Source organism: Leiobunum rupestre, chromosome 7 (genome assembly GCF_980474605.1).
Source record: "Leiobunum rupestre chromosome 7, qqLeiRupe1.1.hap1, whole genome shotgun sequence".
Classification (NCBI taxonomy): domain Eukaryota; kingdom Metazoa; phylum Arthropoda; class Arachnida; order Opiliones; family Sclerosomatidae; genus Leiobunum; species Leiobunum rupestre.
Genome location: NC_143390.1, coordinates 17169489 through 17186775, shown reverse-complemented (window position 1 = coordinate 17186775; position 17287 = coordinate 17169489). Strand labels below are relative to the sequence as shown.

The 17287-nt window shown below is 37.8% G+C and overlaps 1 protein-coding gene across 3 annotated transcripts in view; it reads left to right on the top strand.

Annotated features, from left to right (window-relative positions):
* Positions 1-2184, top strand: part of LOC149934922 (uncharacterized) — a 61172-nt gene extending 58988 nt beyond the window's left edge. For all 3 annotated transcript variants that reach the window (XM_090154391.1, XM_090154392.1, XM_090154390.1), the window contains 4 exons: positions 9-64; positions 134-613; positions 669-799; positions 871-2184. In XM_090154391.1, coding sequence (XP_090010517.1) covers positions 9-64; positions 134-613; positions 669-799; positions 871-1029 — 826 coding nt within the window. In that variant the 3' untranslated portion in view covers positions 1030-2184. The remainder of the gene's footprint in view (positions 1-8; positions 65-133; positions 614-668; positions 800-870) is intronic.
* The last annotated feature ends 15103 nt before the right edge of the window (positions 2185-17287 follow it).

The following is a 17287-nucleotide window of genomic DNA, read 5'->3' as shown; positions in this document are numbered from 1 at the left end:
TATTCCAGCGAAACAGCTGAATGTGTCAGTGACGAAATCGTAGGAGTAACTTGTTCCGAATTTCGTACGTACCAATTATCTTAGATTATTAATGGGGAAAATAACTTATAAGTTACGGTTCAATCAAACGCAGAATGTGGCCTATGGAGTTTGAAGAGTGAGGAAAGCGACTCTACGGAAGGTCGGCAGGCACGACGCGTAGGGTCTGGTGGGACCAGTACAGAGGCCAGAGACGGCGAATGGCCGTCCATGGCCATCTTGAAAAACGGAGAACGACGCTGCAGCGCTAACGTACTGTCCAAACGATGGTTACTGTCGTCTTGGAGTTGTCTTCAAAATAGTTCTTCCAACTGGACGGCAATAACCGGAACATCAAGCTCCAGTGACCAAGATCCAGGTCCTTCGATAACGGTCGTTGATTCCATTTTCCCTCACCCGTCGAATCGCGACCAGAATAACGACACTGACGTCGCTTGTAGCCGAAATGACGTGGCGCTAGTACGACTCTCAACATCACTCGGATTCGGTCGATTCACTAGCGCCGTGTGCCTCCCTCAAAGAAGTTTCCAACCGAGGGAACTCTGCGTGGTTGCGATATGGGAAAAAAGTGATGGTATGTCTTCGCGTTTGATATTGTTCGAAAAATGGACTAATTTTTTTTTTTTCAGACGGCTTGAATTTATATTACAAACCCGTGTCTACTATGGTTGATACCGAGAACCAATGCAACTCTACTCGTCTCGAATCGGACGACATCCTTTGTCCCGGACTGGTTGATGGACCCAGTTACAACCAACAGGTAATTTACAAATGGCGCTAAAACCGTAAAACAAGTCTAAAACCGTGTATTTGCCTCAAATGTTTTTATAGAATGAACCAGGAGCCGCCCTAATGTGCATAAACCGTAGTCACCATTGGGAACTTCACGGTTTATTATCCGCGCAGAACAATGATTGCGGTTCCAACGCCACCTACTCTAACGTATATTCGCATTCCAAATGGATCGCCGCTACAATTAAGGAAAATTAACGCGTTAAATCCTGGAAAAAAATCAGTGTGCAAAAAAATAACGCGGGACGTTAGTCTTAGCCAACTTTATAACAATTTTTCAAGTTTTTTTGTTGCCAGTTTCGTGTTTCGAAGGGAATGTGCTCAACCGAACCCCTAGTTATTTGTTTTTAGGTCGCGAAGTGCGAAAAACACTTTAAATAATTGATCGCGAAATCTTTTTCATTTTCTTAGTACCCACATTTTGAGGGTAGCACGTAAATAGTTCTTAGTATTTATAAAAGTTTCTCGAAATCGCGCCGAACTGATTCGGACACTTGGACGCGATGTTTCAAAACAAGTGCCTTTTTTTACGAACATCACGTATTTTTTTACGCCAAAAAAATACCAAATAAAATTAAAACCAAAGCGACATTTTCCTATTAGGTTTTTTTAATCTATATTTTCCCTAATGACGTATTTACGTTTTGCCGATGTTGGATCATGTGGGGTGTATGGGAACTTTTGGGGCAATCATGAAAAACCCATTTTGTTTTTAGTTTTTGAGCTTATATTTTGCTGGAAATGCGAGGTTTATATTAAACACTCGTATTATTATATTAGTTTTAGAAAGGAATTAACCAAATGACTAATATTCCCACAGAAGACATGGTTTTTAAACTACATATACGTCAAGATGAAGTGTATCCCGTTATTCAAATACCTTTCATTGCTTTGTATTTTCTTAAATTCGGTGCTGTTTCGGTAGTTTTTTATTCTTTTTCGCGCAAAAACTTTTAAAAGGATTTACAAGAAGTAACTAACAGGCTACGTAAGTATTTTACAAGACCCTTTTTACCGTAAACCATACCCTCCATTTTAACTACTGTGATAAAACATTTTTAACCACGTTAAACAACAATTTTGTTTTGGACAGTACTCGTTGCGCGATCATGTTCCGAATGTTTTTTGTGCCTTTAACACTAGTGATTTATTGTGTGAGAATCGTGTGCTTTTTGGGGACCCTTATTTTCTCCATCCATTTTCGCTTCAATGTTAATTCTAGCTGAATTTTATTCAACATTCCTCCGCAGCTACAAAAGGAATGATGCAGACTTGAACTCAAAATGCTATCGTTTCTGCTATTGTTCCATTATTATTTTTGTTATGAGTCAATTAAACTGTTAAACAAGATAATGTGTTGTTCAAGCTTATTTAAAACTAGTTATCTAAACTATAGATAATATAATTACTATTCGCCGGACTCCATACCTCTACTTGGAATGCTTATCCTGGCTTATCGCGTATGGTAAGATCACTCTGACGGCTTTGACCCCGCCTACGAGAGACACAATCCCCTCTCACATAGTGCGTCAAAAAAACTGTCAGCCACATCGAGACGGAAATATGCCGCGATACGCATTCCAAGTAGAGGTATGGATTCATGCTATAGATTCTTTTACGGAGAATATTCCTGGGGGAATCCATAGGTTGACTACATGGGGAGGGGACCCGTTAGGGGAAAAAAAACAATAGTGGAGGCAGAGGTAGTACGGGGGTGGCGGCATTTCAGTTTTCTAGAGGCATTTCAGTTTTTTAAGCCCATTTCATTTTTCTAGACCCATTTCAGTTTTCTAGGCCCATTTCAGTTTTCTAGGCCCATTTCAGTTTTCTAGGCCCATTTCAGTTTTCTAGACCCATTTCAGTTTTCTAGGCACATTTCAGTTTTCTAGACCCATTTCAGTTTTCTAGACCCATTTCAGTTTTCTAGACCCATTTCAGTTTTCTAGACCCATTTCAGTTTTCTAGACCCATTTCAGTTTTCTAGACCCATTTCAGTTTTCTAGACACATAAATTATGTGTCTAGAAAACTGAAATGTGTCACACATTTCAGTTTTCTAAACACATTTTACGAAGCTCTCTCTAGGTATTTTACGCGACGTTTTCTATGTATTTTAGGTTAGGGAAAATTTTCGCCTTCGCCAGTGAGAGAGAGGGAAAACTGCATTCAACGGTTTCAACCGCGTATTCAACTGAACGATCGCGCTTACCAAAAGAACGCGTCGTCGCGGTGACTGATAAATTCATCTCGGATAAAGACTATAGATGGCAGACACGGGCTTACATTTTGGAGGATCGAATGGTACTTGTACCGTTGCGGTGGTATTTATTATCTGAAGTCTTTAACCTTTAATAGGTGTGACGTAATCCATAAGGTCATAGATAAGTCTGCGAATTAGCTGAAATCTTTGAAGCAACCCGCGGCTTGATTAAGGGTACTTTAATACAGTGGCGATTTTCCCCACAGGCGCACGAGGCGCGCGCCCTAGGGCCCCCGATTTTTAGGGGCCTCATTTTAGCCGAAAAACCAAAATCCGGAGAAGCTCCAAATCCAAAGCTGATACTAAAATAAATTAGTTCCATTTATTCGAAAATTCCCGTCGTCGTGTGCCCTACCACATTATTATATTAAAAAGTGTTCCATTTACCAGTGAATCACAACAAAAAAATACTGCTCAACGTCCTTTTCAGCTGAGCCACGCTATGTACAAGGACTAATTAATTAGTCCATGCTATACAGGGTTCTACGGATAAGAGTACCGAAACTTTCTATATGCGTTCTATGGGTCTCTATGAGTAAAAAATGTCTCATAAACATGGGTCCTAAATTGCTTCGTTTCAGAGATATGGGCTCCCAAAAAACTACCCCAAAAATAACAATTGATCAATTTCAACATATTTTGATCAAATTGACCAAAATTCATCAAAATATCATAAAAGTCATTTCATTTGTCAATTTTGATCTATTTTTTTTTGGTTTTGAAATTTGAAATTTTTTCAGATTCCCATGTTATTTTCAATGATTAAATATACATACTGTGTTGTCAAAAACATTTTCGGTTGCCATGGCAAAACTAATGCCCATTGCAATTTTTCCCTTGGTGAAATTTCATGTTACCATAAGGTCTACATACCCACCTAGTTTCAACAAAATCGGTGAAATTGAAAAGTAATTTGTATATACGCCACAACCAAATGCGACATAACGCTTCCATTAGAAATGTTGAAATTTGCGAAATAGCTTTATTTTTCGTAATAAATATTTTAAACAAAATTAAATTTATATAAAAAAAGATTTATTTACATTCAACACTAGTTTCAACATGAAATAAAATTTTCAGACCATACTAAGCTACGCTATACGTTATCTGTAAATTCCCAAAGAACCCCCCCCCCCCCCCATCCCCCGAAATGAAATCCTTGGCTTAAATGGCCTTGTGAAAAAAGGGCCCCAAAATACAAATGCGCCTAGTGCCACAATTTACCTAAACGCGCCGCTGCTTTAATATCGAATAATGAATGTTGGTTTTTAGTGTTGTTGAAACTTAAAATTATCTATTTTCTTGGTCGGCATATACCCATTTTACCAATTTCTACTTTCTAAGAAATTGTAACAAATTGTTGGTACCAGCCTTGGAAATAAGGTTTTTTTTTAAAACTGGTCCTTATGACCACTGACCCCCTAGCATATGAATTATTAAACTGGTCCTTATGACCAGTGACCCCCTTGCTTATGAATTATTAAACTGGTCTTATATAAAATGTTCTGATGTCATTTATATGCCTAAAAAAACATATACTACATGTTTAGAAGTTAGATTATGTTGGTAACATTAACTTTACTCGTATTTAAAATAGTTAACTTTATTTTACGAGTACGACCAGAATAGTACAATATAGTACTATCTCACCTAAGACTACTACCATAGCCTAGAAGACCCTCGTAATTTACCGTATTACCTCTCTTTCTCTAGGCCCCGTAACTCCAGCGTCCCCGGTCCGTTACCGCGTAGCCAGGTAGCCTACCGTACTCGGGGGAAAGCGAGACTAGAGGATTGAGGGTTTGAGGCCAGAGGGGGGTTAGACAGTTCGACTCGTTCGAGGGATGCGAGCGAAGGGAATCTACATAAAACCTCGACGGGCGGCCCCGGCGGTAGTAAGAGGAGTCGCTGTACATAGAAATCCAGTGAATAGGGAAATCCAAATTGATATAAACCTTGAATTAATAGGTCATCTCCTATTATTTGGAATTATTAAACTGGTCACCTTCTGTTTTTTGTTATTCTTTCGAATTAATAAACTGGACACGGTGACCAGTGACCCCCCTAATTTTGAATAAATAAACTGGTCTGATCAATTAATTTACTGGTCTGACCACCTGACCACCGTTATTTCCAAGGATGGTTGGTACACGTGTCCTAATTTGAACCAATAGCTGTAGATTAGGGCAGTGATTGTTTATATTTCTACGGTGGCGACCTCCCTTAAACGAAAATTGAGTTACACCAAACCCAAGGTTCTTACAAGACCGCGATTTGCTTTAATGAGAGCTTGTCGGTAAGCAGACGACGCCCTGACGTCAGAATAAACGAAATCGGCGCCCCCTAGGCGGTCGGAATACAAAACAAATGGGTCACGTGATACTATTGTAGCAAATAGCAATCCTCACGTGAATTTAAATGTTATAGATTCTCGCGCTGGCCGTTTTGATACGCACTTGTACTAGTCTTGTAGTCCATTCATTACTTAGTCCGAGGGCTCCGACATTTGCCAAAATCCCGTACACATCGCAACAAGTTGATTTTATAAATCTTGAAATCAACGTCAAAATCTCAAAATCATCAAATCGTTTAGAATGATTTTGAAAATCCCCACAAAAACTCGAAACCACGTTGAAAATCCCGAAATCGCTTTCAAAATCCCGAAATAGCTTGCGAAATAAATAACTCTGAAAAACGCTAAATACAACAACGGAAACACGTCTCATTCCGTTGAATATATTATCACCCCTTGTCATAAAAGTAGACCAATCTACTTTCTATCCTCTCTAGCTTACGACCTTGAATTTTCGTTCCGTTTCAATCTCGATAGACTGACGGGTTTCTCTCAATTTAAACTTTGCTCATTGGGTTGTTTTATGGCCACATATTTGTTTTCGTAAAACCAAGGAAGATCTCATCTTCCTTGGTAAAACATACTAAAATAGAAATATCTAAACGTGTTTTACTCGTGTTTTTAACTCACGTATTTAACAATTGAATCAAGTTGGTTTTGCCTTCTTCGTTTTCACTAGGCGCAGGCCTATCATCAGGGCTAATCTCAATCAAAATGGCGAATACAGTGGCGTAGCTGAGAACTCAGAGCCCCCCCCCCCCGCAAAAATCTCTATGAGGCCCCCCTATTTATTTATTTTTTATGGTTAGCGGGGCACCCCCGAAGCTCGAGGCCCCCCCGCCTCGCGGGCCCTGCGGACCATCAGCTACGCCACTGGGCGAATAGCTTATTTAATAATTACCTTATAATATTTACAATAGTTTATTACAATAACCAAGGGTAGACCGTTAACTTTGGAGGACCTGGGCTATCACCTGTTTGGGGCCTACCCAAATGACCTAATTTTGGGTTAGCTGTGGGTATATATAACTTAGAAGTTATAGTTTAAAAATGGATAATAATGGAGACAAGATATTTCACGACTAAAATTTAATTAATAGAATTAAAATGTTAAAATTCCATTTAAAAAAGGCGAGCTTTCGAACCGAGGTTCATTTTTAAGCAGTTGCTATATTACATTGAGTTTGTAATGTAACAACTGCTTAAAAATGAACCCTAACATACATAGAAAACGTCGCGTAAAATACCTAGAGAGATTCGTAAAATATCCAGATTGAACGTCGCGTAAAATACCTAGAGAGAGCTTCGTAAAATGTGTCTAGAAAACTGAAAAGTGTCTAGAAAACTGAAACGTGTCTAGAAAACTGAAATGGGTCTAGAAAACTGAAAATTGTCTAGAAAACTGAAATGGGTCTAGAAAACTGAAATGGGTCTAGAAAACTGAAATGGGTCTAGAAAACTGAAACGTCTCTAGAAAACTGAAACGTCTCTAGAAAACTGAAACGGGTCTAGAAAACTGAAATGGGTCTAGAAAACTGAAATGGGTCTAGAAAACTGAAATGGGTCTAGAAAACTGAAACGTCTCTAGAAAACTGAAACGTATCTAGAAAACTGAAATGGGTCTAGAAAACTGAAATGGGTCTAGAAAACTGAAACGGGTCTAGAAAACTGAAACGTGTCTAGAAAACTGAAACGGGTCTAGAAAACTGAAATGGGTCTAGAAAACTGAAATATATCTAGAACTATCTTGTTTAGTTTTTTCCGGTTTGGCACCCCATAGTGAGGTATATTTTGGCTTGCCAACTTGTTTGCAGATTAGACTGATACAACACGCCGAGTACACCAGTAGCTATTTTATGAAAATTCCATACAATATTTAACAAGTTGGCCAGCCAAAATATACCTCTCCTCGGAAGAATTGTCCCTAGTGGTATTAATTTCTCGAGATAACCCTTAAAGATATATCTCCGCAATTTAGAGTTATTTGTTAAAAATATTAACCCATTTCTATCCCGCCCGGTATAAAATTTTTATTATAATTAAAATAATTGAGACGAAACGACCAATTTTAATTTATTCAGAATATCATAAGTTAAGTAGTTACAACAGTAAGTTAGACGTACTATAACAATGCACAATTGAATTAAACCCTTTTACAGAACAAGTTTATCAGTTAAATATAATACGAAGCAAATTTTAATGAAATATCTACAGAGGCTTTTTGGAATTACTCGCTTACGAAATACTTGCCGCATCTTTAACGCTCATTTTATTTCAACACTCGCCCTTGATGAAGATACCGTAGATATCTGGTAGTGGACGACTCGTTCACTTCCTGTTGACGTTGTGACGCATACCACATGAAAAAGACCAATGCCGTCCAATTTCCAATATCATATAATGACTCGCACACCCAAGAAATCATTGACTGCGTTAGAAATCGTAGATATCCAAATATCCACACCAAATGTATTTACAAGAAGCAAAAACCTTACCATCAACAAAGCACAGAGAGCCACTTGACTAACCGCCAGCTTTTAAAGCAATTAACGTTAAATTATCTCCTTTGAATTAACAGAGCTATATATAGGTCGTTAAGAAAGTGAACCACCCACAGGGTCTACCCTTTAACCCTCTAATCTCGGCTGACTGCGCTAAAACAAGATTTAACCTTTAAAAAATACCAGATTAGGCCTTCATAAATTCATTAATAAAAAAAGACTTTATTACCTATTATGCTTACGATGCCTGTCTTAATTTCAGTGAATCTAAGCAGCTATCGGTGGTTCTGTGGTAGAGCGCTCGACTGCCAAGCCGAATGGTCTGGGTTCGAAACCTGGGTGGCGCATTTGTTTTTAATCAATAGAGAAACGCTAAATTAGAATTTCTTCGATGCAATAATTTCAATTTCAATTCTATTTCAATTAAACCAAAATTTCGTACTCTATTAAATACGCTTCCGATAAAGCTGAAGGTCTAATTTTCAATAAGGCGTAACAAGTGTCGGTGGTTCTGTGGTAGAACGTCCGCCTGTCAATCAGGGGGTCTCGGGTTCAAATCCCGCCCGATGCGATCGCAAATTGATACTAAGACGAATACCGTGTACAACTGGTGGAAACCCTGCCATTGGACGTTGAGAGGTAGCATTACACTCAGCACTCGGTCCGTCCCAAAGTCATTAAGAAGACGTTGGAGAGAAAACGCCCATATAAACACAACAGACTCAACATGCACATCCATCAGAACACAAACACAACAAATTCAACACTCACAACCTACGCATAAACATTACAAAAACCGTAATACACCAAACCGTCACGACGGTGAGCGAAAAAACACCATCCAAACCAAACCGCAAATGCATCCGTTAACGCTCACCGTCACACGGTGGTTTTGCCAACCCTTTGAGAAACTGCGTACGCAGTGATTACACTTTGCACCGAAAATGCGAACGCGTTCGCAGTCCTGACAGACAGACACACCCACAGACCCACCCACAGACCCACCCACAGACCCACCCACAGACAGACACGGTCGTTGTATAACCCCTCCTAGGGGACTTTGTCCCCTCGGAGAGGTAACAAGTTGGCAAGCCAAAATATACCTCTCCTCGGTAGAATTGTCCCTAGTGGTATTAATTTCTCGAGATAACCCTTAAAGATATATCTCCGCAATTTAGAGTTATTTGTTAAAAATATTAACCCATTTCTATCCCGCCCGGTATAAAATTTTAATTATAATTAAAATAATTGAGACGAAACGACCAATTTTAATTTATTCAGAATATCATAAGTTAAGTAGTTACAACAGTACGTTAGACGTACTATAACAATGCACAATTGAATTAAACCCTTTTACAGAACAAGTTTATCAGTTAAATATAATACGAAGCAAATTTTAATGAAAGAAATATCTACAGAGGCTTTTTGGAATTACTCGCTTACGAAATACTTGCCGCATCTTTAACGCTCATTTTATTTCAACACTCGCCCTTGATGAAGATACCGTAGATATCTGGTAGTGGACGACTCGTTCACTTCCTGTTGACGTTGTGACGCATACCACATGAAAAAGACCAATGCCGTCCAATTTCCAATATCATATAATGACTCGCACACCCAAGAAATCGTAGATATCCAAATATCCACACCAAATGTATTTACAAGAAGCAAAAACCTTACCATCAACAAAGCACAGAGAGCCACTTGACTAACCGCCAGCTTTTATAGCAATTAACGTTAAATTATCTCCTTTGAATTAACAGAACTATATATAGGTCGTTAAGAAAGTGGACTACCCACAGGGTCTACCCTTTAACCCTCTAATCTCGGCTGACTGCGCTAAAACAAGATTTAACCTTTAAAAAATACCAGATTAGGCCTTCATAAATTCATTAATAAAAAAAGACTTTATTACCTATTATGCTTACGATGCCTGTCTTAATTTCAGTGAATCTAAGCAGCTATCGGTGGTTCTGTGGTAGAGCGCTCGACTGCCAAGCCGAATGGTCTGGGTTCGAAACCTGGGTGGCGCATTTGTTTTTAATCAATAGAGAAACGCTAAATTAGAATTTCTTCGATGCAATAATTTCAATTTCAATTCTATTTCAATTAAACCAAAATTTCGTACTCTATTAAATACGCTTCCGATAAAGCTGAAGGTCTAATTTTCAATAAGGCGTAACAAGTGTCGGTGGTTCTGTGGTAGAACGTCCGCCTGTCAATCAGGAGGTCTCGGGTTCAAATCCCGCCCGATGCGATCGCAAATTGATACTAAGACGAATACCGTGTACAACTGGTGGAAACCCTGCCATTGAACGTTGAGAGGTAGCATTACACTCAGCACTCGGTCCGTCCCAAAGTCATTAAGCAGAAGTTGGAGAGAAAACGCCCATATAAACACAACAGATTCAACATGCACATCCATCAGAACACAAACACAACAAATTCAACACTCACAACCTACGCATAAACATTACAAAAACGTTATACACCAAACCGTCACGACGGTGAGCGAAAAAACACCATCCAAACCAAACCGCAAATGCATCCGTTAACGCTCACCGTCACACGGTGGTTTTGCCAACCCTTTGAGAAACTGCGTACGCAGTGATTACACTTTGCACCGAAAATGCGAACGCGTTCGCAGTCCTGACAGACAGACACACCCACAGACCCACCCACAGACCCACCCACAGACCCACCCACAGACCCACCCACAGACCCACAGACAGACACGGTCGTTGTATAACCCCTCCTAGGGGACTTTGTCCCCTCGGAGAGGTAATAAAAATATGGCTCTTAAAAAAAGAAATTTGTATTTCTCACCAAAAATTTATTTTAGTTAGAATTGTGAATCCTTTCACTGTATTTTTCTTAAGTAAGGTACGCTACACGCTTGTAAAATTCAGATAAGTGATTTTCACGATTTTGACCAAATATTTATGGCTAAACTTAACACGGAAACTATACTTTTTATAGAACATTTTCCATAAATGCAGGAAATGTTTACCCTTAAGCAAAAGTCATTGTTTTACAAAGCAGGTTTTTCACATTTTTAAATATGTGTTCTAAGATCAGATTTCCGAATAATATTAAAGCAACAGCTTTATTCAATCAAAATCATTCTTAAGTGTTACTAATTTAAATACGCTTTGTTTGTTTATTTTTGTAGCGAACCAGTGGCGTAACGAATTGACGTGGGGTCCAGGTTTAAACGCGAAAAAGGGGCCCCCACCCTAGGTGTTTTTAAAACGCACCCATAAATGTCAACTTAAACAAGTTCAGACTATTACTAAATTCTAAACGGTTCAGATTTTAGGTAATTTGGGTAAAATTATGACTACAAATTTACCAATTCCTAAAATTACGACGCAAAGCCCATGCAAAATCACTTGCATATCCCTTTAATGATTATATACGTTGTGGCACTGGGTGAAAACTCGGAACAACTCCTTCTGCGTAGAGTTTGCAAGTTCTCTCCCCACTGGTTTAAGGGGTTTTCCCCCGAGATCTTCGGTTTCCCCTTCCATAAAAACTTGTTGAGGTTAACGGTAATAGTTAGTGTAGGGAGCTGTTGGCTCGAACGCGTGGCATGCAGGGCTTGCCACCACCCTCCTACGCATTGTAACCCGGCCACCTGAACTAATGGCTTCAAAAGTCGCATGATGACTTAGGCCTAAGGTGGTGCCTTGTTAAAAATTAAAAAAAAAAAATAATTAAAAAAGATACAAAATGTAGTTTATAAAAATCAATTTTTACCCTCGACTTCACGTGACAAAGTGAGTTTAGTTCAGACACATTTTACATTTTCATGTACCCTGCTTTAGTAATTTTTTTAAGGCCAAACCATAGACAGTATATATATATACTGCCTATGATTTCAAGTAGGCCTAGAAACGTAAACACAGTAACAAATATACCTAATTTAATTAAGGAAGCTGTTCTAGCTACGAACTATAATTTGTACACTTATTAAATTCGTGTATCCCACTTTACTTTAAGTTTGAAGATATCTTATAAAACATAAAAACAAAGTCTGAAGTGCAATAAGAAACAGTTTTTGAAAACTACTTGTGCAGGAAAAGCAGAATATCGCATTGTTTGTTATAGCTTTCTACTGTAATAATATCCAGCTTTGAATGGGGCACTACTCATAAAAATTCAATGTATAGAATATTTTAGATAAAATAATGGAATAGTTGAAATAATTATTTTTACAATAATATTTTTCCACCTGCAGTGATTCCCACGCGGGCCACCTCTTCTTGTTTGCGATCGCGATGGGGCCCCCAAAAGGTCGGGGCCCAGGGAAACCTGTCTGGCAAACCCCGTGTACGCTACGCCACTGTAGCGAACCCTTCGCCGTTACAAGTTTCATCCGTTTCGAGCACTGTTTATAGAACGTGGATATGACGAAACCACAGATTTTTAATATACCCTTTGTGCAAGATGAGTGTTTAATTTCAAGAAATTGACTATTCAACAACCAAAATAATCGGGTGGGGTAAATACTCTTTGACCGATGATAATATCATCACCATGTGTAATTGTAAATAAACGTGATGGTTCTACTTACGATAGAATATCGGTTATTTTGCCTATAAAACTTCAAGATTTTTTCTACCGTATCAAAATCAATTTTTTTTATTCATCTATAGACAACAGCTAGCTGGTTCAAAGTAATCTGAATTAAAATCTAAAAATAATAAACTATATAAGTTTCCTTTATCCCAATTTACTATCAGTTTTTATTCGAGATATCAGATCAGAAACTATACTTCACGCAAGATCATGAATTTAAAAAAGCCCCTTTAAAAATACGGTAATTCAAACAAGTTTTAGGCTAAAGTAACAACAGTAGTAGGAAAGTACCGGTTCAAGCCCAAAAGAAGCTGCGGGAGGCTGGGAGGCTGTAATTAAAAAACAATGAGGCTGGGAGGCTGCGTGAGGCTGGGATCCTGGTAAAGGCTGTGAGAGGCTGGGAGGTTGTGATTGAAAAACAGAGAGGCTGTGAAGGGCTGGGATGCTGCTAGAAAGAGGGTTGTTTAAGTGTTGTTATTTATTATGCAATGTAATAGTATAAGTAGCGGAATATATCCGAGAGAAAAATCATTCGAGCCCAAAACAACTGCAATAAGTAGAAAAGTGAATATAGCCCAGAAGAAAACAAGTACTATAAACAAAATGGCTGCAGAACTTTTGTTTGCTTTGTCATCAGAAAAATTCATTGAAATTACCACAAATCAAGATGTACGACTATGACTCAGAAACGGGGCTACACGAATTACATTATCCGAAGCGGATTTTCACGAACTTTATCGGAAAAAGGATGAAATTTTGTCTTTCTTCGAAAAGTCTGATGTCCAGGGATTTACTTGGTTTTTCACGGGCTCCGAGACAAAGCGAGTGGAACTGCGTACGTATAGGGACACCAAGATATTAGCCATCAGGGAAATGCGACCAGGATTCGACGAGCTGTACGGTAAGATGTTACCAACCAAAAAGGTCTATGTATTGGATATAAGCTCACCAAGACCATGATGGATATGCACGATGACGTAACCACGTATCTCAATGAAGCAAGACGAGTGTATACCTTGTAAAAGACGACATTATTGAACAGCTGACGAATGGTGTACGTAAATGTTGTTATGGGTGTCAAATAGAACATCCGTCGCAGACGCAACACAACTGTCTTGACGACTGGGAAATGCGTGTTGACATACAATAGCAAAACGGAAAAAGATTCTTATACAGAAGGGCGGGTTTTTACCGTTACTCTTAGCACCTCTTCGTTCAATTGTGAGCAGTGCAGCAGGCGCGGCTATAAGTAGAGCTATTAAAAATGGCTAGAACGATGATCTTAGTCCCCGAAGACGTTTATCGACGACTCAATTCGCAACCAAAATTTGACGAAAACTTGGATACGAAAACTGTTTTAAATAATCAGAATCTTAATCAGTCACAAAAAGTAGAGTTGTACAACCATTTATTACAACGGAACAAAAGAACTAAGAAGGCAAAAATCGTTGAAGAACCGAAAAGAAAGAAAGATTGGTATTTCGAAATAGCTATCGCGAAATTCGCGATACCAGATTCTCATCTTAAACACGTCATTGCTTTGTACAAGTAGATTGAAAGAAACAGTAAAATTGAATGGTCTAACAGTGGTGAACTTATTTATAAAGGACGCCCTATAGTTAGATCAAATATCATGGACATTTTACACGAATCAGTTAAAGGATACAAAACCAAACCTAAACACGAAATTGTTGGATTAGATAACTTTTATAAATTTCTTCTGTGGTTTCATGATATGCATTTCTAATTCTTTCTCGTAAAATTAAAACTTTGACCTTTAATTTTTAAATTAAAGATTAATTAAGTTTCGAGTTATTTCTCAAGGTCATTTTCGAATGTCCTTGAAGACATGGTTCAAAGCTACTTGGACGAGAATGTGGTGATGCGCACTTTTCTAATGGAAACCTGGATCGCGAGATAAACGACCTTGAACCGTGTTTTCATGGTCATCCAATTTTACAAACTTAGAAGACTCCCACTATGATGAGTTTGTCTACCAAATTCAATAATGTAACACGAATTGTTTTCGAGTTATTATAGCTTTACTGAAATTTTCCCTTTTACGACCTTTGTGATTTTAGTAAACATTTTCTCGACTTCCTATTGGTCAAATCCGATCGAGTCAAAGCTGTTTAGACATAAAACGTGATGTGTATTAGTTTTCTAATTGGAACGAACTTTCTAACACTTACGGTTCTCGGGATAATTTTTGAATGACCTTGAAGACATGGTTCAAGGTCATCGACATTTTCATAGTAGGTGTTCCCCCTATGCGCTCTATGCGACCTGAAAATTTCAAATTCGTACTCATAACAGATTTTGAGATATTCACCCTGGTTCATTTTTTAGTGGACACCCTGTATAGCATATAGTTTATAATACTATTAAAGGGACAGTATAAAAAGAGAAAAAAAGAAAAATATAAAATCAATCCAAAAAAATTATCGGTGGGCAATGACCAGTAGACAGTATTATACAGGTAATCGAATACAAATAATCATTATTCCTTATTGAAATGTTCTATTAAAGAGCTTCGAAATTTGGAATAGTCTTTGAGGGAAATAAGTTCTTGGGGCAAAGAATTCCAGTCGTTTATAACGCTGTGAGCAAATGAGTTAAGTCGAGCGGTAGTAAGACCTCGGGTCTTATTCAACTTTAAGGAATGACCCCTTGTACGCGAACCAACAGGTACGGTGAAAAATTCATCAAAGTCTAGAACCAAGTCGTTATAAAAAAAATTATGTAGCAAACTAAGGTTGTTAATTTTATGGCGAAGTGAAACTGATTGAATTTTAAAAGATTTAAGTCGAGAGGGTGCAGGAAGGGATTGAAAATTTGGAGGCTAATTTTGAAAAGCGGTTCTGGGCCTTTTGAAGTGCCAATTGATCAGTTACAAGGTGGGGTCCAAATAGGGAACCAATAATCAAATATTGGGTGAGCCAGAGTCAGAGGCGTAACTAAGAACCCCCCCCCCCCCCCCCCACGAAAAACGACTCGGGGCCATTTTTAAATACCACCGATTTTAATCATAAACGTTTGGTGCTCTTTACGCCACTGACCAGAGGGTTATACAACGTGCGAATAATATGCGGGGAGTGAAAGTAAAGGTTGCGGCGCTCTAGTCCTGCTATAAAGTGAACCCACTTACGAGGAGACGACCCGAGGTGGTTCTCACCGATTTGGTTCAAAGTTGGGGGATTGTTAGACCTAGATGTAACATGAAACCCGTTAAAGGTAAAAGTTACGCTGGGCTTCCGTTTTGCCATGGCAACCAAAAATGTTTTTGACAACATAAAATAAGAAAAAGTCTATGTAAAATAACATGCGAAAATGACAAATTATAATTCCTGTGCAAAACTTCAATTAATAAAAAAAAAAATTATTTAAAAAAAAAATTAAAAAAATAGTAAATTTAACAGTTTTGGATTACTTTGGGCAAATAGGGGGGAATAAAAACCATTTTGGGTGAACTCGAGCTAATTTGAATAAATACGTCGAAATTTTAGGTATAATACAAAATATTTGTAAAACTTATGCCGTGAGAACTGCCATATATTTTCACCGATAAATCTTAAAATTTCTACATTACATTATCTGAACGATGTTAATAGATTTTTAGATTTCGATAGAAAAACGACGCCATTTTATAAAATGGCGGATACAAATATAAATCATGGTGCAATAAGTTAGGTAATTTGTATCCGATTAACCTGAGATTTTCTACGTTACATTATCTGCCCGAACGAATTCGTACTATAGATTTTCATAGAAATCCGACACCATTTTGGAAAATGGTGGATATCAATAAAACTCATCGTGCGATAAGTTCCGTAAATATTCGTCGATTAATCAGAAATTTTCTACGTTTCATTACCTGCCCGAGTTAATTAGACCTATGGTTTTTCCAATAATAATCCGACGCCATTTTGAAATAAGGTTTATATAAATATAACTTATGATGCGATAACTGCCGAAATTATTTGTACATTAATTTGAAATCTGCCGTATGCAAAATAGCGCATAACAATATATATCTTGATTGTTATTAGAAAAATTATCGATTATCAATAATTTCCCGAGTTATCAATAATTTCCCAAGTTACCAATAATTTCCTGAGTTACCAATAATTTCCCGTGTTACCAATAATATCCCGTGTTACCAATAATTTCCCAAGTTACCAATAATTTCCCGAGTTACCAATAATTTCCAGAATTACCATTAGTTTCAAGAATTACCAAAAGTTTCCAGAATTACCATTAGTTTCAAGAATTAACAATAATTTCCAGAATAACAAATTATTTCCCAAATTACCAATTATTTCCCAAATTACCAATAATTTTCCAAATTACCCAAAATTTCCTGAATTACAACCATTTTCTGAATTAACAACCATTTTCTGAATTAACAATCATTTTCCAAATTACCAATAATTAGCTCGAGTTCACCCAAAAGGGTTTTTATTCCCCCCTATTTGTCCAAAGTAATCCAAAAATGTTAAATTTACTATTTTTTGTTTTTTTTTAAATAATTTTTTTTGATTAATTGAAGTTTTGCACAGGGGGGGCCTTAGAATTTGTCATTTTCGCATGTTATATTACACAGACTTTTTCTTATTTTATGTTATCAAAAACATTTTTGGTTGCCATGGCAAAACGGAAGCCCAGCGTAACTTTTCCCTTTAATGGGTTGCATGTTACATCTAGGTCTAACAATCCCCCAACTTTGAACCAAATCGGTGGGAACCACCTCGGGTCGTATCCT